The following is a 24,241-nucleotide window of genomic DNA, read 5'->3' on the forward strand; positions in this document are numbered from 1 at the left end:
CAGTAGAACAGTTCCAGTAGAACAGCTTCAGTAGAACAGCTCCAGTAGAACAGTTTCAGTAGAACAGTTTCAGTAGAACAGCTCCAGTAGAACAGTTTCAGTAGAACAGCTCCAGTAGAACAGTTTCAGTAGAACCGTTTCAGTAGAACAGCTCCAGTAGAACAGCTCCAGTAGAACAGCTCCAGTAGAACAGCTCCAGTAGAACAGTTACAATAGAACAGCTCCAGTAGAACAGTTTCAGTAGAACAACTCCAGTAGAACAGCTCCAGTAGAACAGTTCCAGTAGAACAGTTTCAGTAAAACAGCTCCAGTAGAACAGCTCCAGTAGAACAGTTTCAGTAGAACAGTTCCAGTAGAACAGCTTCAGTAGAACAGCTCCAGTAGAACAGCTCCAGTAGAACAGTTTCAGTAGAACAGTTCCAGTAGAACAGCTCCAGTAGAACAGCTCCAGTATAACAGTTTCAGTAGAACAGTTTCAGTAGAACAGCTCCAGTAGTACAGCTCCAGTAGAACAGTTCCAGTAGAACAGTTTCAGTAGAACAGCTCCAGTAGAACAGTTCCAGTAGAACAGTTCCAGTAGAACAGCTCCAGTAGAACAGCTCCAGTAGAACAGTTTCAGTAGAACAGTTCCAGTAGAACAGCTTCAGTAGAACAGCTCCAGTAGAACAGTTTCAGTAGAACAGTTTCAGTAGAACAGTTTCAGTAGAACAGTTACAGTAGAACAGCTCCAGTAGAACAGTTCCAGTAGAACAGCTCCAGTAGAACAGTTTCAGTAGAACAGTTTCAGTAGAACAGCTCCAGTAGAACAGTTCCAGTAGAACAGCTCCAGTAGAACAGCTCCAGTAGAAGAGTTACAATAGAACAGTTTCAGTAGAACAGTTACAATAGAACAGCCCCAGTAGAACAGTTCCAGTAGAACAGCTCCAGTAGAACAGTTTCAGTAGAACAGTTTCAGTAGAACAGCTCCATTAGAACAGTTCCAGTAGAACAGTTACAATAGAACAGCTCCAGTAGAACAGTTACAATAGAACAGCCCCAGTAGAACAGTTCCAGTAGAACAACTCCAGTAGAACAGTTTCAGTAGAACAGTTTCAGTAGAACAGCTCCAGTAGAACAGCTTCAGTAGAACAGTTCCAGTAGAACAGCTCCAGTAGAACAGTTACAATAGAACAGCTCTAGTAGAACAGTTTCATTAGAACAGCTCCAGTAGAACAGTTCCAGTAGAACAGCCCCAGTAGAACAGCTCCATTAGAACAGTTACAATAGAACAGCTCCAGTAGAACAGTTTCAGTAGAACAGCTCCAGTAGAACAGCCCCAGTAGAACAGCTCCAGTAGAACAGTTACAGTAGAACAGTTTCAGTAGATCAGTTCCAGTAGAACAGCCCCAGTAGAACAGCTCCAGTAGAACAGCTCCAGTAGAACAGCTCCAGTAGAACAGTTCCAGTAGAACAGCTTCAGTAGAACAGTTCCAGTTGAACAGCTCCAGTAGAACAGTTCCAGTAGAAAATCCCCAGTAGAACAGTTTCAGTAGAACAGCTCCAGTAGAACATGTTCAGTAGAACAGTTCCAGTAGAACAGTTTCAGTAGAACAGCTCCAGTAGAACATTTCCAGTTGAACAGCTCCAGTAGAACAGCTCCAGTAGAGAAGCCCCAGTAGAACAGCTCCAGTAGAACAGTTTCAGTAGAACGGCTCCAGTAGAACAGTTTCAGTAGAACAGCTCCAGTTGAACAGCTCCAGTAGAACAGCTCCAGTAGAACAGTTCCAGTAGAACAGCTCCAGTAGAACAGTTCCAGTAGAACAGTTCCAGTAGAACAGCTCCAGTAGAACAGCTCCAGTAGAACAGCTCCAGTAGAAAAGCCCCAGTAGAACAGTTCCAGTAGAACAGTTCCAGTAGAACAGCTCCAGTAGAACAGTTCCAGTTGAACAGTTCCAGTTGAACAGCTCCAGTAGGACAGCTCCAGTAGAAAAGCCCCAGTAGAACAGCTCCAGTAGAAAATCCCCAGTAGAACAGTTCCAGTAGAACAGTTCCAGTAGAACAGCTCCAGTAGAAAATGTTCAGTAGAACAGTTCCAGTAGAACAGCTCCAGTAGAACAGCTCCAGTTGAACAGCTCCAGTAGAACATCTCCAGTAGCAAAGCCCCAGTAGAACAGTTCCAGTAGAACAGTTCCAGTAGAACAGTTCCAGTTGAACAGTTCCAGTAGAACAGCTCCAGTAGAAAAGCCCCAGTAGAACAGCTTGAGTAGAACAGTTTCAGTAGAACGGCTCCAGTAGAACAGCTCCAGTAGAACAGCTCCAGTAGAACAGTTCCAGTAGAACAGCTCCAGTAGAACAGTTCCAGTAGAACAGCTCCAGTAGAACAGTTCCAGTAGAACAGCTTCAGTAGAACAGTTCCAGTTGAACAGCTCCAGTAGAACAGTTTCAGTAGAACAGCTCCAGTAGCACAGCTCCAGTAGAACAGTTCCAGTAGAACAGTTTCAGTAGAACAGTTTCAGTAGAACAGCTCCAGTAGAACAGTTTCAGTAGAACAGCTCCAGTAGAACAGCTCCAGTAGAACAGTTTCAGTAGAACAGTTTCAGTAGAACAGTTCCAGTAGAACAGTTTCAGTAGAACAGCCCCAGTAGAACAGCCCCAGTAGAACAGTTTCAGTAGAACAGTTCCAGTAGAATAGTTCCAGTTGAACAGCTCCAGTAGAATGGCTCCAGTAGAAAATCCCCAGTAGAAAATCCCCAGTAGGACAGCTCCAGTAGAACAGTTCCAGTAGAACAGTTCCAGTAGAACAGCTCCAGTAGAACAGCTCCAGTAGAACAGCTCCAGTAGAACAGCTCCAGTAGAAAAGCCCCAGTAGAAAAGTTCCAGTAGAACAGTTCCAGTAGAACAGCTCCAGTAGAACAGTTCCAGTTGAACAGTTCCAGTTGAACAGCTCCAGTAGGACAGCTCCAGTAGAAAAGCCCCAGTAGAACAGCTCCAGTAGAAAATCCCCAGTAGAACAGTTCCAGTAGAACAGCTCCAGTAGAAAATGTTCAGTAGAACAGCTCCAGTAGCAAAGCCCCAGTAGAACAGCTCCAGTTGAACAGTTCCAGTAGAACAGTTCCAGTTGAACAGTTCCAGTAGAACAGCTCCAGTAGAAAAGCCCCAGTAGAACAGCTTGAGTAGAACAGTTTCAGTAGAACGGCTCCAGTAGAACAGCTCCAGTAGAACAGTTCCAGTAGAACAGTTCCAGTAGAACAGCTCCAGTAGAACAGTTACAATAGAACAGCTCCAGTAGAACAGCTCCAGTAGAACAGCTCCAGTAGAACAGTTACAATAGAACAGCTCCAGTAGAACAGCTCCAGTAGAACAGTTCCAGTAGAACAGTTCCAGTTGAACAGCTCCAGTAGAACAGTTCCAGTAGAAAATCCCCAGTAGAACAGTTCCAGTAGAAAATCCCCAGTAGAACAGTTCCAGTTGAACGGCTCCAGTAGAACAGTTCCAGTAGAACAGTTCCAGTAGAACAGTTCCAGTTGAACAGCTCCAGTAGAACAGTTCCAGTAGGAAATCCCCAGTAGAACAGTTCCAGTAGAACAGCTCCAGTAGAACAGTTACCATAGAACAGCTCCAGTAGAACAGCTCCAGTAGAACAGTTCCAGTACAACAGTTCCAGTTGAACAGTTCCAGTAGATCAGTTTCAGTAGAACAGTTCCAGTTGAATAGCTCCAGTAGAACAGTTCCAGTAGAAAATCCCCAGTAGAACAGTTCCAGTTGAACAGCTCCAGTAGAACAGTTCCAGTAGAAAATCCTCAGTAGGACAGTTCCAGTTGAACAGCTCCAGTAGAACAGCTCCAGTAGAACAGTTTCAGTAGAACAGCCCCAGTAGAACAGCTCCAGTAGAACAGTTCCAGTTGAACAGCTTCAGTAGAACAGCTCCAGTAGAACAGTTTCAGTAGAACAGCTTCAGTAGAACAGCTCCAGTAGAACAGTTCCAGTTGAACAGCTCCAGTAGAACAGTTCCAGTAGAACAGTTTCAGTAGAACAGCTCCAGTAGAACTGTTCCAGTAGAACAGTTTCAGTAGAACAGTTTCAGTAGAAAATCCTCAGTAGAACAGTTCCAGTTGAACAGCTCCAGTAGAACAGCTCCAGTAGAACAGTTTCAGTAGAACAGCCCCAGTAGAACAGCTCCAGTAGAACAGTTCCAGTTGAACAGCTTCAGTAGAACAGCTCCAGTAGAACAGTTTCAGTAGAACAGCTTCAGTAGAACAGCTCCAGTAGAACAGTTCCAGTTGAACAGCTCCAGTAGAACAGTTCCAGTAGAACAGCTCCAGTAGAACTGTTCCAGTAGAACAGTTTCAGTAGAACAGCTTCAGTAGAACAGCTCCAGTAGAACAGTTCCAGTAGAACAGCTCCAGTAGAACAGTTCCAGTAGAACAGCTTCAGTAGAACAGTTCCAGTTGAACAGCTCCAGTAGAACAGTTCCAGTAGAACAGTTTCAGTAGAACAGCTCCAGTAGCACAGCTCCAGTAGAACAGCTCCAGTAGAACAGCCCCAGTAGAACATCTCCAATAGAACAGCTCCAGTAGAACAGTTTCAGTAGAACAGCTCCAGTAGAACAGTTCCAGTAGAACAGTTCCAGTACAACAGTTTCAGTAGAACAGTTCCAGTAGAACAGCTTCAGTAGAACAGCTCCAGTAGAACAGTTTCAGTAGAACAGTTTCAGTAGAACAGCTCCAGTAGAACAGTTTCAGTAGAACAGCTCCAGTAGAACAGCTCCAGTAGAACAGTTTCAGTAGAACCGTTTCAGTAGAACAGCTCCAGTAGAACAGCTCCAGTAGAACAGCTCCAGTAGAACAGCTCCAGTAGAACAGTTACAATAGAACAGCTCCAGTAGAACAGTTTCAGTAGAACAACTCCAGTAGAACAGCTCCAGTAGAACAGTTCCAGTAGAACAGTTTCAGTAGAACAGCTCCAGTAGAACAGCTCCAGTAGAACAGTTTCAGTAGAACAGTTCCAGTAGAACAGCTTCAGTAGAACAGCTCCAGTAGAACAGCTCCAGTAGAACAGTTTCAGTAGAACAGTTCCAGTAGAACAAATCCAGTAGAAGAGTTCCAGTAGAACAGTTACAATAGAACAGCTCCAGTAGAACAGTTTCAGTAGAACAGTTTCAGTAGAACAGCTCCAGTAGAACAGTTCCAGTAGAACAGTTCCAGTAGAACAGTTTCAGTAGAACAGCTCCAGTAGAACAGTTCCAGTAGAACAGTTCCAGTAGAACAGCTCCAGTAGAACAGCTCCAGTAGAACAGTTTCAGTAGAACAGTTCCAGTAGAACAGCTCCAGTAGAACAGTTTCAGTAGAACAGTTTCAGTAGAACAGTTTCAGTAGAACAGTTACAGTAGAACAGCTCCAGTAGAACAGTTCCAGTAGAACAGCTCCAGTAGAACAGCTCCAGTAGAACAGTTTCAGTAGAACAGTTTAAGTAGAACAGCTCCAGTAGAACAGTTCCAGTAGAACAGCTCCAGTAGAACAGCTCCAGTAGAAGAGTTACAATAGAACAGTTTCAGTAGAACAGTTACAATAGAACAGCCCCAGTAGAACAGTTCCAGTAGAACAGCTCCAGTAGAACAGTTTCAGTAGAACAGTTTCAGTAGAACAGCTCCAGTAGAACAGTTCCAGTAGAACAGCTCCAGTAGAACAGCTCCAGTAGAACAGTTACAATAGAACAGCTCCAGTAGAACAGTTACAATAGAACAGCCCCAGTAGAACAGTTCCAGTAGAACAGCTCCAGTAGAACAGTTACCATAGAACAGCTCCAGTAGAACAGCTCCAGTAGAACAGTTCCAGTAGAACAGTTCCAGTTGAACAGTTCCAGTAGATCAGTTTCAGTAGAACAGTTCCAGTTGAATAGCTCCAGTAGAACAGTTCCAGTAGAAAATCCCCAGTAGAACAGTTCCAGTTGAACAGCTCCAGTAGAACAGTTCCAGTAGAAAATCCTCAGTAGGACAGTTCCAGTTGAACAGCTCCAGTAGAACAGCTCCAGTAGAACAGTTTCAGTAGAACAGCCCCAGTAGAACAGCTCCAGTAGAACAGTTCCAGTTGAACAGCTTCAGTAGAACAGCTCCAGTAGAACAGTTTCAGTAGAACAGCTTCAGTAGAACAGCTCCAGTAGAACAGTTCCAGTTGAACAGCTCCAGTAGAACAGTTCCAGTAGAACAGTTTCAGTAGCACAGCTCCAGTAGAACAGTTTCAGTAGAACAGTTTCAGTAGAAAATCCTCAGTAGAACAGTTCCAGTTGAACAGCTCCAGTAGAACAGCTCCAGTAGAACAGTTTCAGTAGAACAGCCCCAGTACAACAGCTCCAGTAGAACAGTTCCAGTTGAACAGCTTCAGTAGAACAGCTCCAGTAGAACAGTTTCAGTAGAACAGCTTCAGTAGAACAGCTCCAGTAGAACAGTTCCAGTTGAACAGCTCCAGTAGAACAGTTCCAGTAGAACAGCTCCAGTAGAACTGTTCCAGTAGAACAGTTTCAGTAGAACAGCTGCAGTAGAACAGCTCCAGTAGAACAGCTCCAGTAGAACAGCTCCAGTAGAACAGTTCCAGTAGAACAGCTTCAGTAGAACAGTTCCAGTTGAACAGCTCCAGTAGAACAGTTCCAGTAGAACAGTTTCAGTAGAACAGCTCCAGTAGCACAGCTCCAGTAGAACAGCTCCAGTAGAACAGCCCCAGTAGAACAGCTCCAGTAGAACAGCTCCAGTAGAACAGTTTCAGTAGAACAGCTCCAGTAGAACAGTTCCAGTAGAACAGTTCCAGTACAACAGTTTCAGTAGAACAGTTCCAGTAGAACAGCTTCAGTAGAACAGCTCCAGTAGAACAGTTTCAGTAGAACAGTTTCAGTAGAACAGCTCCAGTAGAACAGTTTCAGTAGAACAGCTCCAGTAGAACAGCTCCAGTAGAACAGTTTCAGTAGAACAGCTCCAGTAGAACAGCTCCAGTAGAACAGCTCCAGTAGAACAGCTCCAGTAGAACAGTTACAATAGAACAGCTCCAGTAGAACAGTTTCAGTAGAACAACTCCAGTAGAACAGCTCCAGTAGAACAGTTCCAGTAGAACAGTTTCAGTAGAACAGCTCCAGTAGAACAGCTCCAGTAGAACAGTTTCAGTAGAACAGTTCCAGTAGAACAGCTTCAGTAGAACAGCTCCAGTAGAACAGTTTCAGTAGAACAGTTCCAGTAGAACAGCTTCAGTAGAACAGCTCCAGTAGAACAGCTTCAGTAGAACAGCTCCAGTAGAACAGTTTCAGTAGAACAGTTTCAGTAGAACAGTTTCAGTAGAACAGTTACAGTAGAACAGCTCCAGTAGAACAGTTCCAGTAGAACAGCTCCAGTAGAACAGCTCCAGTAGAACAGCTCCAGTAGAACAGTTTAAGTAGAACAGCTCCAGTAGAACAGTTCCAGTAGAACAGCTCCAGTAGAACAGCTCCAGTAGAAGAGTTACAATAGAACAGTTTCAGTAGAACAGTTACAATAGAACAGCCCCAGTAGAACAGTTCCAGTAGAACAGCTCCAGTAGAACAGTTTCAGTAGAACAGTTTCAGTAGAACAGCTCCAGTAGAACAGTTCCAGTAGAACAGCTCCAGTAGAACAGCTCCAGTAGAACAACTCCAGTAGAACAGTTTCAGTAGAACTGTTTCAGTAGAACAGCTCCAGTAGAACAGCTTCAGTAGAACAGTTCCAGTAGAACAGCTCCAGTAGAACAGTTACAATAGAACAGCTCCAGTAGAACAGTTTCATTAGAACAGCTCCAGTAGAACAGTTTCAGTAGAACAGCTCCAGTAGAACAGCCCCAGTAGAACAGCCCCAGTAGAACAGCCCCAGTAGAACAGCTCCAGTAGAACAGTTTCAGTAGAACAGTTCCAGTACAACAGTTTCAGTAGAACAGTTCCAGTAGAACAGCTTCAGTAGAACAGCTCCAGTAGAACAGTTTCAGTAGAACAGCTCCAGTAGAACAGTTTCAGTAGAACAGCTCCAGAAGAACAGCTCCAGTAGAACAGTTTCAGTAGAACCGTTTCAGTAGAACAGCTCCAGTAGAACAGCTCCAGTAGAACAGCTCCAGTAGAACAGCTCCAGTAGAACAGTTACAATAGAACAGCTCCAGTAGAACAGTTTCAGTAGAACAACTCCAGTAGAACAGCTCCAGTAGAACAGTTCCAGTAGAACAGTTTCAGTAGAACAGCTCCAGTAGAACAGCTCCAGTAGAACAGTTTCAGTAGAACAGTTCCAGTAGAACAGCTTCAGTAGAACAGCTCCAGTAGAACAGCTCCAGTAGAACAGTTTCAGTAGAACAGTTCCAGTAGAACAGCTCCAGTAGAACAGCTCCAGTAGAACAGTTTCAGTAGAACAGTTTCAGTAGAACAGCTCCAGTAGAACAGTTCCAGTAGAACAGTTCCAGTAGAACAGTTTCAGTAGAACAGCTCCAGTAGAACAGTTCCAGTAGAACAGTTCCAGTAGAACAGCTCCAGTAGAACAGCTCCAGTAGAACAGCTCCAGTAGAACAGCCCCAGTAGAACAGCCCCAGTAGAACAGCTCCAGTAGAACAGTTTCAGTAGAACAGTTTCAGTAGAACAGCTCCAGTGTGTTTATGTTAGTCAGAGACCATGTCAGACACAGAGGAAGGTTTTGACAGAATATCCTGTCTCTCTCAACAGAGTCCAGGTCCTACATCACCCACCAGGAGGCAGAGCAAAGAGACTACCATCACAGTAAGTACCACTACTAACTACCCCAGACCCTAACCCAGACACAGACCCTAACCCTACCCAGACACAGACCCTAACCCTACCCAGACACAGACCCTAACCCAGACACAGACCCTAACCCAGACACAGACCCTAACCCAGACACAGACCCTAACCCAGACACAGAACCTAACCCTAACACAGACCCTAACACAGACCTTAACCTTGACCCTGCCCAGACACAGACCCTAACCCAGACACAGACCCTAACCCAGACACAGACCCTAACCCTAACACAGACCTTAACCTTGACCCTAACCCAGACACAGACCGTAACCCAGACACAGACCCTAACCCAGACACAGACCTTAACCTTGACCCTGCCCAGACACAGACCCTAACCCAGACACAGACCCTAACCCAGACACAGACCCTAACCCTAACACAGACCTTAACCTTGACCCTAACCCAGACACAGACCGTAACCCAGACACAGACCCTAACCCAGACACAGACCTTAACCTTGACCCTAACCCAGACACAGACCCTAACCCAGACACAGACCTTAACCTTGACCCTAACCCAGACACAGACCCTAACACAGACCTTAACCTTGACCCTAACCCAGACACAGACCCTAACCCAGACACAGACCCTAACCCTAACACAAACCTTAACCTTGACCCTAACCCAGACACAGACCCTAACACAGACCTTAACCTTGACCCTAACCCAGACACAGACCCTAACCCAGACACAGACCCTAACCCTAACACAGACCTTAACCTTGACCCTAACCCAGACACAGACCCTAACCCAGACACAGACCCTAACCCTAACACAGACCTTAACCTTGACCCTAACCCAGACACAGACCCTAACCCAGACACATACCCTAACCCAGACACAGACCCTAACACAGACACAGACCCTAACCATAACCCAACATGCATGGACAAGACATGATTTAGAGACTGGAATTGCTTTGATAAAAAATTTAATAACGCAATGAGTTTATCTGTGATGTCAGTGCTGAACTGAATTGAATGTTGACAATTAGAATTTGTAACAAATAGCAGAGTCCTGAAGTTGCAGATATTCTGTTTGTCTGTCAGAAAGTGTTTCACTCCACACAAGACCTGGGCAGAGATGAGGGAGTGCACATGGGGTGCAGGGGAAGGAAAAACAGCAACCAGGGCGATGCTATTGATTAGCAGATGTTTAGAAAAATTGGGAGCGGAGAGAGAGAGACAGACAGACAGACAGACAGACAGACAGACAGACAGACAGACAGATTAAAGTCAACTGATCCAGTGCTGATTTAACCCTCAGCTAATAACCAATGACAGGGGTTAAGGGAGTCATTGATAGAGTTCAGCTAAGGTCACTTAAAGGCTCATTCGAAAGTGATGGAAGCCAGATGTGGGTATTTAATCTGGAGGCAAAAGCGATTGTCCATCTCTTCTTCTTCTTCTTCTTCTTCATCATACCCTTCATCATCCACGTGAAATTTAACAGCAGTAAACTGCCCTGTGAGGAGAGAGGCTCAGCAATAGGTGTGTGTGTGTGTCCCCCCCCCCCCCCCCCCCACCCCCCCCCGCTCAGCTAACAGATTTAACATCTAGAGGAGAGAGAGAATTACAACAGACTCTCAGGACTGATAAAAGATAAATGCTGGTGACAGGGTAGACAGTTGTTGTTACTGTGTTTTGAGTGGCATTAATCAAAAAGTCTGGAAATAGAAAAGAGTTGACAGATTCTAAGGAGCGATGTGTAGTCAAGATGTCACTTAGTCTTTTATTTATTGGAACTGAAGTGGCAGAGCACCTTGAATAGTTCAGCGGAGGTGGACAGTCACTGTTTGCACAGTGTGTGTGTGTGTGTGTGTGTGTCTGTGCAGCTCCACATCCTGCACTTCTTATGGCTAATCTCAACGTAGCCCTTCATAACTTAAACTCCACAGGCCCTTGCAGACCAAGTCTAATTCATTGAAATAGAATACGATGCTTAACGTAAAAAAAAAAAAAGTATTCTTCAAAATACTCTTTATTTATTGGTTTAAGATCACAACAGAATATATATACATTTACCCCCACCCTAAAATAATTAACCTAAATAGTCGACAATCAGCATTTCATAAAACAGCTCAGTTGGTAGAGCATGGCGCTATAGCATGGCGCTTGCAACGCCAGGGTTGTGGGTTCGATTCCCACAGGGGGCCAGTATGAAAAATGTATGTATGTAGATGTTCAGGAGTCTTATGGCTTGGGGGTAGAAGCTGTTTAGAAGCCTCTTGGACCTAGACTTGGTGCTCCGGTACCGCTTCCCGTGCGGTAGCAGAGAGAACAGTCTATGACTAGGGTGGCTGGAGTCTTTGACAATTTTTAGGGCCTTCCTCTGACACCGCCTGGTATAGAGGTCCTGGATGGCAGGAAGCTTTGCCCCAGTGATGTACTGGGCCGTACGCACTACCCTCTGTAGTGCCTTGCAGTCGGAGGCCGAGCAGTTGCCATACCAGGCAGTGATGCAACCAGTCAGGATGCTCTCGATGGTGCAGCTGTAGAACCTTTTGAGGATCTGAGGACCCATGCCAAATCTTTTCAGTCTCCTTAGGGGGAATAGGTTTTGTCGTGCCCTCTTCACAACTGTCTTGGTGTGCTTGGACCATGTTAGTTTGTTGGTGATGTGGACACCAAGGAACTTGAAGCTCTCAACCTGCTCCACTACAGCCCCGTCGATGAGAATGGGGGCGTGCTCGGTCCTCTTCTTTTTCCTGTAGTCCACAGTCATCTCCTTTGTCTTGATCACATTGAGGGAGAGGTTGTTATCCTGGAACCACACGGCCAGGTCTCTGACCTCCTCCCTATAGGTTGTCTCGTCGTTGTCGGTGATCAGGCCTACCACTGTTGTGTCATCGGCAAACTTAATGATGGTGTTGGAGTCGTGCCTGGCCATGCAGTCATGAGTGAACAGGGAGTACAGGAGGGGCGGATGTGTTGTTACCTACCCTTACCACCTGGGGGCGGCCCATCAGGAAGTCCAGGATCCGGTTGCAGAGGGAGGTGTTTAGTCCCAGGGTCCTTATCTTAGTGATGAGCTTTGAGGGCACTATAGTGTTGAACGCTGAGCTGTAGTCAATGAATAGCGTTCTCATGTAGGTGTTCCTCTTGTCCAGGTGGGAAAGGGCAGTGTGGAGTGCAATAGAGATTGCATCATCTGTGGATCTGTTGGGGGCGGTATGCAAATTGGAGTGGGTCTATGGTTTCTGGGATAATGGTGTTGATGTGAGCCATGACCAGCCTTTCAAAGCACTTCATGGCGACAGATGTGAGTGCTACGGGTCGGTAGTCATTTAGGCAGGTTATCTTAGTGTTCTTGGGCACGGGGACTATGGTGGTGTGCTGATGTGTTGTGTTATGTTCATATATTGTTTTGTTAAATCTCATTTGGTGTTGGCATCACTATCCGACTTGCGTTTTCACTGTCTGACACACATGTACACATGCACACACACACACAAACACATGCACACACACACTTGCACTTCTACACTCACATACATGCACCCATTCACACACACACACACACGCATCCACCGGCACGCACACACATGTGTCCACCCACACCCATCTGTTTAAAACATGTACATTTTATCTCCTGTTATGGTCTATAAATATTTCATAATATAATGTCAGTTTTATTCATTTTTTTTCACAATATGTACAGTATTTATCTAAAATAGTCATTTGGTTTCTTATTCCATGAGTTATCATATCCATACTATAGATTTAATGAATTATTTATTTCCAATTGCTGTGGTGCCAGCGGTATAAGCCAGTTTCTAGTTATTTGTTTAAGCGCTGTTCTCATAATTCAGATTGGAGTGCATGACGGGTTCTCCTCAGGAGTATGTGTTCTGGATTTAGAGAAAGTGAAGCATTCAAGCATATCATCCAATACTTTGTATACTTCGGTCCAGAAATGATTGAGGACTGGGCAGGAATATAGTATGTGGGTGTGGTTAGTGCTGCTCTCCTCACGGTTACCCGGCAACTTGGTGTGATGTCACCGTTCTACTTTGATTGTATTATGGGAGCTACAGTAGCTTATGAAAGTATTCACCCCCCCCCCCCTTGGCAGATTTCCTATTTTGTTGCCTTACAGCCTGGAATTAAAATAGATTTTTGGGGGGTTTGTATCATTTGATTTACACAACATGCCTACCACTTTGAAGATGCAAAATATGTTTTATTGTGAAACAAACAAGAAATAAGACCAAAAAAAACAGAAAACTTGAGCGTGCGTAACTACAGTTGAGGTCAGAAGTTTCCATACACTTAGGTTGGAGTCATTAAAAATCGTTTTTCAACCCCTCCACAAATTTCTTGTTAACAAACTATTGTTTTGGCAAGTCGGTTAGGACATCTATTTGTGCATGACACAAGTCATTTTTCCAACAATTGTTTACAGACAGATTATTTCACTTATAATTAATTGTATCACAATTCCAGTGGGTCAGAAGTTTACATACACTAAGTTGACTGTGCCTTTAAACAGCTTGGAAAATTCCAGAAAATGACGTCATGGCTTTAGAAGCTTCTGATAGGCTAATTGACATCATTTGAGTCAATTGGAGGTGTACCTGTGGATGTATTTCAAGGCCTACCTTCAAACTCAGTGCCTCTTTGCTTGACATCATGGGAAAATCAAAAGAAACCAGCCAAGACCTCAGAAAAAGAATTGTAGACCTCCACAAGTCTGGTTCATCCCTGGGATCAATTTCCAAATGCTTGAAGGTACCACGTTCATCTGTACAAATAATAGTATGCAAGTATAAACACCATGGGAAACGCAGCCGTCATACCGCTCAGGAAGGAGATGCGTTCTGTCTCCTAGAGATGAACGTACTTTGGTGCGAAAAGTGCAAATCAATCCCAGAACAACAGCAAAGGACCTTGTGAAGATGCTGGAGGAAACAGGGACAAAAGTATCTATATCCACAGTAAAACGAGACCTATATCGACATAACCTGAAAGGCCGCTCAGCAAGGAAGAAGCCACTGCTCCAAAACCGCCATAAAAAAGCCAGACTACGGTTTGCAACTGCACATGGGGACAAATATCGTACTTTTTGTAGAAATGTCCTCTGGTCTGATGAAACAAAAATAGAACTGTTTGGCCATCGTTATGTTTGGAGGAAAAAGGGGAATGCTTGCAAGCCGAAGAACACCATCCCAACTGTGACGCACGGGGGTGGCAGCATCATGCTGTGGAGGTGCTTTGCTGCAGGAGGGACTGGTGCATTTCACAAAATAGATGGATATATTGAAGCAACATCTCAAGCCATCAATCAGGAAGTTAAAGCTTGGTTGCAAATGGGTCTTCCTAATGGACAATGACCCCAAGCATACTTCCAAAGTTGTGGCAAAATGGCTTAAGGACAACAAAGTCAAGGTACTGGAGTGTCCATCACAAAGCCCTAACCTCAATCCTATAGAAAATGTGTGGGCAGAACTCAAAAAGCGTGTGCGAGCAAGGAGGCCTACAAACCTGACTCAGTTACACCAGCTCTGTCAGGAGGAATGAGCCAAAATTCACCCAACTTATTGTGGGAAGCTTGTGGAAGGCTACCCGAAACGTTTGACCGAAGTTAAACAATTTAAAGGAAATGCTACCAAATACTAATTGCGTGTATGTAAACTTCTGACCCACTAGGAATGTGATGAAAGAAATAAAAGCTGAAAGAAATAATTATCTCTCTTATTAATCTGACATTTCACATTCTTAAAATAAAGTGGTGATCCTAACTGACCTAAGACAGTGAATCATTACTAGGATTAAATGTCAGGAATTGTGAAAAACTGAGTTTAAATGTATTTGGCTAAGGTCTATGTAAACTTCCGACATCAACTGTATTCACCCCCCCCCCCCCCCCCCCCCCAAAGTCAATACTTTGTAGAGCCACCTTTTGCAGCAATTACAGCTGCAAGTCTCTTGGGGTATGTCTCTATAAGCTTGGCACATCTAGCCACTGGGATTTTTGGCCATTCTTCAAGGCAAAACTGCTCCAGCTCCTTCAAGTTGGATGGGTTCCGCTGGTATACATCAATCTTTAAGTCATACCACAGATTCTCAATTGGATTGAGGTCAGGGCTTTGACTAGGCCATTCCAATACATTTAAATGTTTCCCCTTAAACCACTTGAGTGTTGCTTTAGCAGTATGCTTAGGGTCATTGTCCTGCTGGAAGGTGAACCTCCATCCCAGTCTCAAATCTCTGGAAGACTGAAACAGGTTTCCCTCAAGAATTTCCCTGTATTTAGCACCATCCATCATTCCTTCAATTCTGACCAGTTACCCATTCCCTGCCGATGAAAAACATCCCCACAGCATGATGCTGCCACCACCATGCTTCACTGTGGGGATGGTGTTCTCGGGGTGATGAGAGGTGTTGGGTTTGCGCCAGACATAGCGTTTTCCTTGATGGCCAAAAAGCTAAATTGTAGTCTCATCTGACCAGAGTACCTTCTTCCATATGTTTGGGGAGTCTCCCACATGCCTTTTGGCGAACACCAAACGTGTTTTCTTATTTTTTTCTTTAAGCAATGGCTTTTTTCTGGCCACACTTACATAAAGCCCAGCTATGTGGAGTGTACAGCTTAAAGTGGTCCTATGGACAGATACTCCAATCTCCGCTGTGGAGCTTCGCAGCTCCTTCAGGGTTATCTTTGGTGTCATTGTTGCCTCTCTGATTAATGCCCTCCTTGTCTGGTCCGTGAGTTTTTGTGGGCGGCCCTCTCTTGGCAGGTTTGTTGTGGTGCCATATTCTTTACATTTTTTTATAATGGATTTAATGGTGCTCCGTGGGATGTTCAAAGTTAGGGATATTTTTGTATAACCCAACCCTGATCTGTACCTCTCCACAACTTTGTCCCTGACCTGTTTGGAGAGCTCCTTGGTCTTCATGGTGCCGCTTGCTTGGTGGTGTCCCTTGCTTAGTGGTGTTGTAGACTCTGGGGCCTTTCAGAACAGGTGTATATATACCGAGATCATGTGACAGATCATGTGACACTTAGATTGCACACAGGTGGACTTTATTTAACTAATTATGTGACTTCTGAAGGTAATTGGTTGCACCAGATCTTATTTAGGCGCTTCATAGCAAAGGGGGTGAATACATATGTACGCACCACTTTCCCGTTATTTATTTTTTTAGAATTTTTTGAAACAAGTTATTATTTTCATTTCACTTCAACAATTTGGATTATTTTGTGTATGTCCATCACATGAAATCCAAATAAAAATCCATTTAGATTACACGTTGTAATGCAACAAAATAGGAAAAACGTCAAGGGGGATTAATACTTTTGCAAGGCACTGTATGTACAATCTTGACTGAATTTTCCAAGAGTAGAGAGTTGGTTATCTTGGACGTGTTTCTAGATGTGCCCTCCCAGTCCTCTTGGGTTATTACTATGTGCAGCTCGTCTTCCCAATTAGTTATCGCTATAATATTCTCATCTTTTGTTTCTTCTTGGATAATTCTGTATAAGTGCCGCAGCATATTCTTGGCATTTACCTTGTTAGATCTCGTTGCTATATACAGTGCATTCAGAAAATATTCAGACCCTTTGACTTTTTCCACATTTTGTTACGTTTGTTACGTTACAGTCTTATTCTAAAATGGATTAAATCGTTTTTTCCCCTCATCAATCTACACACAATACCCCATAAAAGCAAACATTTTAGCAAATTTATGGAAAATAAAAAAACTTGCTGCTGAAAAATATCCCCACAGCATGATGCTGCCACCACCATGCTTCACTTGTTTGATGCTGTAAAATAGGCCTTTGTAGCCAAGAAGATAAATGCGGTCAGAGACCCACCCACTAAAGCAGCACTGCATCCTCACAAATCTGTGCCTGCCTGGCGGGGTTGTTGCGGGGGGCTGCCTGAATCGACATCTCCACGTCATCGGCGCCCAGGGAACAGCAAGTTAACTGCCTTGCTCAGGGGCAGAACGACACATTTTTACCGTGTTTGGGTGTGGGTAGTGCGCACAGATTATCTGCTGCTGAACTCGATGTAGTCCCAACTTTATCCGCTAACAGTTCTTCCACAAATTTGCCCATGTCGTCCTTTTCTGCGCTCTCTTTCACGTTGTGTATTCAAATGTTATTTTGTCTTGATTTATTTTCCAGATAGTCAAAGAAATGCTCCTGAGCTCCAAGGTGTCATTAAAACCATCACTCTGGCTATTTTAATTCAACCTATATTTAAGTTTAATCAACCAACGAACCATTGAAAAATGTATCCTAATCGCTCGCTCTCTCTCTCTCTCTCTCTCTCTCTCTCTCTCTCTCTCTCTCTCTCTCTCTCTCTCTCTCTCTCTCTCTCTCTCTCTCTCTCTCTCGCTCTCGCTCTCGCTCTCGCTCTCGCTCTCGCTCTCGCTCTCGCTCTCTCGCTCTCTCTCTCAGATTAACTGTGTAACGTTCCCCCTCCCTATGAGTATACCTGAACAGCAGCTGTTGAAGCCAGATGAGTGGAGCTACTGTGATTACTTCTGGGTAAGAGATGAAGACTGGCCATACCACAGAGTCATATTACACTGCTCTACTCTACTCTACTCTACTCTACTCTACTCTACTCTACTCTACTCTACTCTACTCTACTCTACTCTACTCTACTCTACTCTACTCTACTCTACTCTACACTACTCTGCTCTGCTCTGCTCTACTCTACTCTACTCTACTCTACTCTACACTACACTACACTATACTATACTACACTACTCTACACTACACTACACTACTCTACACTACACTAAACTGCTCTACACTACTATACACTACTTTACACTACTCTACACTACTCTAATCGACATTACTCTACACTACACTACACTGCTCTACACTACTATACACTACTCTACTCTACTCTAATCTACATTACTCTACACTACACTACTCTACACTACTCTACACTACACTACTTTACACTACTATACACTACTCAACTCTACTCTACACTACACTACTCTACACTACTCTACTCTACTCTACACTACTCTACTCTACTCTACTCTACTCTACTTTACACTACTCTACACTACTCTACTCTACTCTACTCAACTCTACTCTACACTACGCTACGCTACTCTACTCTACTCTACACTACTCTACTCTACTCTACTCTACTCAACTCTACTCTACACTACGCTACTCTACACTACACTACTCTACTCTACTCTACTCTACTTTACTCTACTCTACACTACTCTACACTACACTACTTTACACTACTATACACTACTCAACTCTACTCTACACTACACTACTCTACACTACTCTACACTACTCTACTCTACTCTACTCTACTCTACACTACTCTACTCTACTCTACTCTACACTTCTCTACTCTACACTACTTTACACTACTCTACACTACTCTACTCTACACTACACTACACTACTCTACACTACTTTACACTACTCTACTCTACTTTACACTACTCTACACTACTCTACTCTACTCTACACTACTCTACACTACTCTACACTACTCTACACTACTTTACACTACTCTACACTACTCTACACTACACTACACTACACTACACTACTCTACTCTACTTTACACTACTCTACACTACACTACACTACACTACTCTACTCTACTCTACACTATACTACACTACTCTACTCTACTCTACTCTACACTACACTACTTTACACTACTCTACACTACTCTACACTACACTACACTACACTACTCTACACTACTTTACACTACTCTACTCTACTCTACTCTACACTACTCTACACTACACTACACTACACTACTCTACACTACTTTACACTACTCTACTCTACTTTACACTACTCTACTCTTCTCTTCTCTACTCTACACTACTATACTCTACACTACACTACACTACTCTACACTACTTTACACTACTCTACTCTACTCTACAATACACTACTCTACTCTACACTACTTTACACTACTCTACTCTACTCTACAATACACTACTCTACTTTACACTACTTTACACTACTCTACACTACTCTACTATACACTACTCTACTCTACTCTACTCTACTCTACTCTACTCTACTCTACTCTACTCTACTCTACACTACTATACTCTACTCTACTCTACTCTACTCTACTCTACTCTACTCTACACTACTCTACACTACTTTACACTACTCTACTCTACTTTACACTACTCTACTATACACTACTCTACTCTACACTATACTACACTACTCTACTCTACTCTACTCTACTCTACTCTACTATACTCTACTCTACTCTACTCTACTCTACTCTGCTCTACTCTACTCTACTCTACTCTACTCTACACTACACTACACTACTCTACTCTACTCTACTCTTCTCTAAACTACTTTACACTACTCTACTCTACTTTACACTACTCTACTCTACTCTTCTCTACTCTACACTACACTACACTACACTACACTACTCTACTCTACTCTACTCTTCTCTACACTACACTACTCTACTCTACTCTACTCTTCTCTAAACTACTTTACACTACTCTACTCTACTTTACACTACTCTACTCTACTCTTCTCTACTCTACACTACACTACACTACTCTACTCTACACTACTTTACACTACTCTACTATACTCTACTCTACTCTACTCTACTCTACACTACACTACACTACACTACACTACACTACACTACTCTACACTACTCTACTCTACACTACTTTACACTACTCTACTCTACTTTACACTACTCTACAATACTCTACTCTACTCTACTCTTCTCTACTCTACACTACACTACTCTACTCTACTCTACTCTACTCTTCTCTTCTCTACTCTACACTACACTACTTTACACTACTCTACTCTACACTACTCTACTCTACTCTACTCTACACTACTCTACACTACACTACACTACACTACACTACTCTACACTACACTACACTACACTACTCTACTCTACTCTACACTATACTACACTACTCTACTCTACTCTACTCTACACTACACTACTTTACACTACTCTACACTACTCTACACTACACTACTCTACACTACTTTACACTACTCTACTCTACACTACACTACACTACACTACACTACTCTACACTACTTTACACTACTCTACTCTACTTTACACTACTCTACTCTACTCTTCTCTTCTCTACTCTACACTACTATACTCTACACTACACTACACTACTCTACACTACTTTACACTACTCTACTCTACTCTACAATACACTACTCTACTCTACACTACTTTACACTACTCTACTCTACTCTACAATACACTACTCTACTCTACACTACTCTACACTACTCTACTTTACACTACTCTACTATACACTACTCTACTCTACACTACTTTACACTACTCTACTCTACTCTACAATACACTACTCTACTCTACACTACACTACACTACTCTACTTTACACTACTCTACTCTACTCTACTCTACTCTACTCTACTCTACTCTACACTACTCTACTCTACACTACTCTACACTACTCTACACTACTCTACACTACTCTACTCTACTCTACTCTACTCTACTCTACTCTACTCTACTCTACTCTACTCTACACTACTCTACACTACTTTACACTACTCTACTCTACTTTACACTACTCTACTATACACTACTCTACTCTACTCTACTCTACTCTACACTACTCTACTCTACTCTACTCTACTCTACTCTACTCTACACTACTCTACACTACTCTACACTACTCTACTCTACTCTACTCTACTCTACTCTACTCTACACTATACTACACTACTCTACTCTACTCTACTCTACTCTACACTACACTAATTTACACTACTCTACACTACACTACACTACTCTAAACTACTTTACACTACTCTACTCTACTCTTCTCTACTCTACACTACTATACTCTACACTACTATACTCTACTATACTCTACTCTACTCTACTCTACACTACTCTACACTACTTTACACTACTCTACTCTACTTTACACTACTCTACTATACACTACTCTACTCTACTCTACTCTACACTATACTACACTACACTACACTACACTACTCTAAACTACTTTACACTACTCTACTCTACTCTACTCTACTCTACACTACTCTACTCTACACTACTCTACACTACTCTACACTACTCTACACTACTCTACTCTACTCTACTCTACTCTACTCTACTCTACTCTACTCTACACTACTCTACACTACTTTACACTACTCTACTCTACTTTACACTACTCTACTATACACTACTCTACTCTACTCTACTCTACTCTACTCTACACTACTCTACTCTACACTACTCTACTCTACTCTACACTACTCTACACTACTCTACACTACTCTACTCTACTCTACTCTACTCTACTCTACACTATACTACACTACTCTACTCTACTCTACTCTACACTACACTAATTTACACTACTCTACACTACACTACACTACTCTAAACTACTTTACACTACTCTACTCTACTCTTCTCTACTCTACACTACTATACTCTACACTACTATACTCTACTATACTCTACTCTACTCTACTCTACTCTACACTACTCTACACTACTTTACACTACTCTACTCTACTTTACACTACTCTACTATACACTACTCTACTCTACTCTACTCTACACTATACTACACTACACTACACTACACTACTCTAAACTACTTTACACTACTCTACTCTACTCTACTCTACTCTATTCTACTCTACTCTACTCTACTCTACTCTACACTACACTACTTTACACTACTCTACACTACACTACACTACACTACTCTAAACTACTTTACACTACTCTACTCTACTCTACACTACTCTACTCTACTCTTCTCTACTCTACACTACACTACACTACACTACACTACTCTAAACTACTTTACACTACTCTACTCTACTCTACTCTACACTACTCTACTCTACTCTACTCTACTCTACTCTACTCTACTCTACACTACACTACTCTACTCTACTCTACTCTACACTACACTACTCTACTCTACTCTACACTACACTACACTACACTACTCTACTCTACTCTACACTACTCTACTCTACTCTACTCTACACTAAACTACACTACTCTACACTACTCTACTCTACTCTACTCTACACTACTCTACTCTACTCTACTCTACTCTACTCTACACTACTCTACTCTACTCTACTCTACTCTACTCTACACTACTCTACACTACTCTACTCTACTCTACTCTACACTACACTACTCTACTCTACACTACACTACACTACTCTACTCTACACTACTCTACACTACACTACACTACTCTACTCTACTCTACACTACTCTACACTACACTACTCTACACTACTATACACTACTCTACTCTACACTACTCTACACTACACTACTCTACTCTACACTACTCTACACTACACTACTCTACACTACTATACACTACTCTACTCTACACTACTCTACTCTACTCTACTCTACTCTACTCTACTCTACTCTACTCTACTCTACTCTACTCTACTCTACTCTACTCTACACTACACTGCACTGCACATCATTACATTACACAACACTAAGGCTGTATAGCTGTATTAGAATAACACATGATGTAGTGAGAGACCACGCTCCAAGCATCTGTTTGGTTCTGTTTTCATTTCTCCCAAGGCTAAAACTTAATCACCACCAGGTGTTTTCTCAGGTTTTAACACTCGGCTAACGTTACAGTCAGACCGGGCTAACGTTACACTCTCTCTGAGGTGACATCACCGGGAGACGCTCGTGAAGAAAGAGTGGATACCGTACACTGAGACTGACAGTTTTCACTGAGACACAGAGGATCAGATTTAAACAGGTTGACAAGTATTTAATGCACCATACTTTGTGAAATGTAGACTTTCTATACCATTGGCTGTGGTGCTGTAGAATGGAGTATTGTGCTCCAGTAAAGATGGCCTGGTATTTTCCCGTAATACAATACAATCAGTAACTGTATGATTGAATGCATACCATGAAATAAGCAGACTACAGTATCACATCACAACACAACACAACACAACACAACACATTACAACACAACACAACACAACACATTACAACACAACACAACACAACAACACTGAATGTTATCTGGTCGTATGATTTGTTTGGTGATTTATGTTACACTAGATATTGTTGTAGAGTATATTTATGTGTTGTTATTGTTGCTGTGTAGATGGATAAGAAGGACTCTCAGGGGACAAGCTCTATCTCAGGGTTTGAGGTCTTGCTGCAGAAACAGCTGAAGGGGAAACAGATGCAGAAAGAGATGGCCGAGTTTATACGAGAAAGGTAACTACAAAATCCCATTTCATTATCTGAGCTGATTTGTCAACAATCCTGGTCAGACCAATGTTTCACAACTCCTATTTTATCTTGAGCATTTTCATGTTTGACAAAAAAAATAAAAATAAAAAAAACATTTCTCCTTCCGTTTTTCAGGATAAAGATTGAAGAGGAATATGCCAAGAACCTCTCCAAGCTGTCACAGATTCCCCTCGCGGGACAGGAAGAAGGGTGAGTGAATAGTGTCATTGACAGAATTTCCTGTGGTGGTGCCTTAACAAAAAGTAGCCTACATGTATGTGTCACCTCACACACTCTGCACGTGCTCACTGACGCTTAGGAAGATATGGCACAAGAAAATACAAGGAAATCTCTCCGCGTCAACACAAAGATTCCATGTCAAAAAGTCATTGCACAGATTATGCCAATTCCTAGCCAACTCCTAGGCAATTCCTTGCCAACCTCTAGCTAATTCCTAGCCAACTCATAGACAATTCTTGTAGATCTGAAAGGAGTTGATGGGTGTACAGTATAGACATAGCATGCTGATAGAACAACTCATATCTAGGAGTAGGGGCACTATGTGGATTGCTGGACTGGACAGCAGGGTACCATCAGGGTGTTATGGCATCATATCAGCCCAGACTTACTGGCGAGACTGAAACTGGCGATACTGAAACGGGCGATACTGAAACGGGCGATACTGAAACGGCCGATACTGAAACGGCCGATACTGAAACGGGTGATACTGAAACGGGTGAGACTGAAACTAGTGAGCTGCATGGAGGCCCAGCCAGAAGCTGTGAAACAGGAAGTATGGTCGTCCTGTACATCACTACAACTTCCTTTGATCCAGACCCTCCAGACCTCGTAGCAGACTGGGCCTTTAAACCATTACATATGAGAGGATGGAGGGAGGGAGGTGGGGGAAAGACTGAGGGAGGGAGGGATACTGTAGTTGCCGGATTGATAAAGAGAGAGATGGGGGGACCCTGCAGAGTGAAGGAGAGAAAGGGAGAAAAATAAAGAGAAGGGGGGGCCTCTTCAGTCTGTGAGCAGCTCTTTGTCTGATAAATGGGATCCTGTGGAGGACAGGCTGTCTGTATGGTGAGGCTGCTGGAGGACAGGCTGGCTGTATGGTGAGGCTGCTGGAGGACAGGCTGTCTGTATGGTGAGGCTGCTGGAGGACAGGCTGGCT

The 24,241-nt window shown here is 43.1% G+C and overlaps 1 protein-coding gene across 1 annotated transcript in view; it reads left to right on the forward strand.

The window, feature by feature from the left end:
* Window positions 1-24,241, forward strand: part of LOC311131086 (growth arrest-specific protein 7-like) — a 169,082-nt gene that overhangs the window by 122,952 nt on the left and 21,889 nt on the right. The window contains exons 5-8 of the mRNA XM_084163900.1: window positions 8,674-8,727; window positions 17,179-17,268; window positions 22,934-23,049; window positions 23,200-23,274. Of these exons, the coding sequence (XP_084020026.1) occupies window positions 8,674-8,727; window positions 17,179-17,268; window positions 22,934-23,049; window positions 23,200-23,274 (335 nt within the window). The remainder of the gene's footprint in view (window positions 1-8,673; window positions 8,728-17,178; window positions 17,269-22,933; window positions 23,050-23,199; window positions 23,275-24,241) is intronic.

Source organism: Coregonus lavaretus (genome assembly GCF_964263955.1).
Source record: "Coregonus lavaretus genome assembly, chromosome: 1".
Taxonomy (NCBI): Eukaryota; Metazoa; Chordata; class Actinopteri; order Salmoniformes; family Salmonidae; genus Coregonus; species Coregonus lavaretus.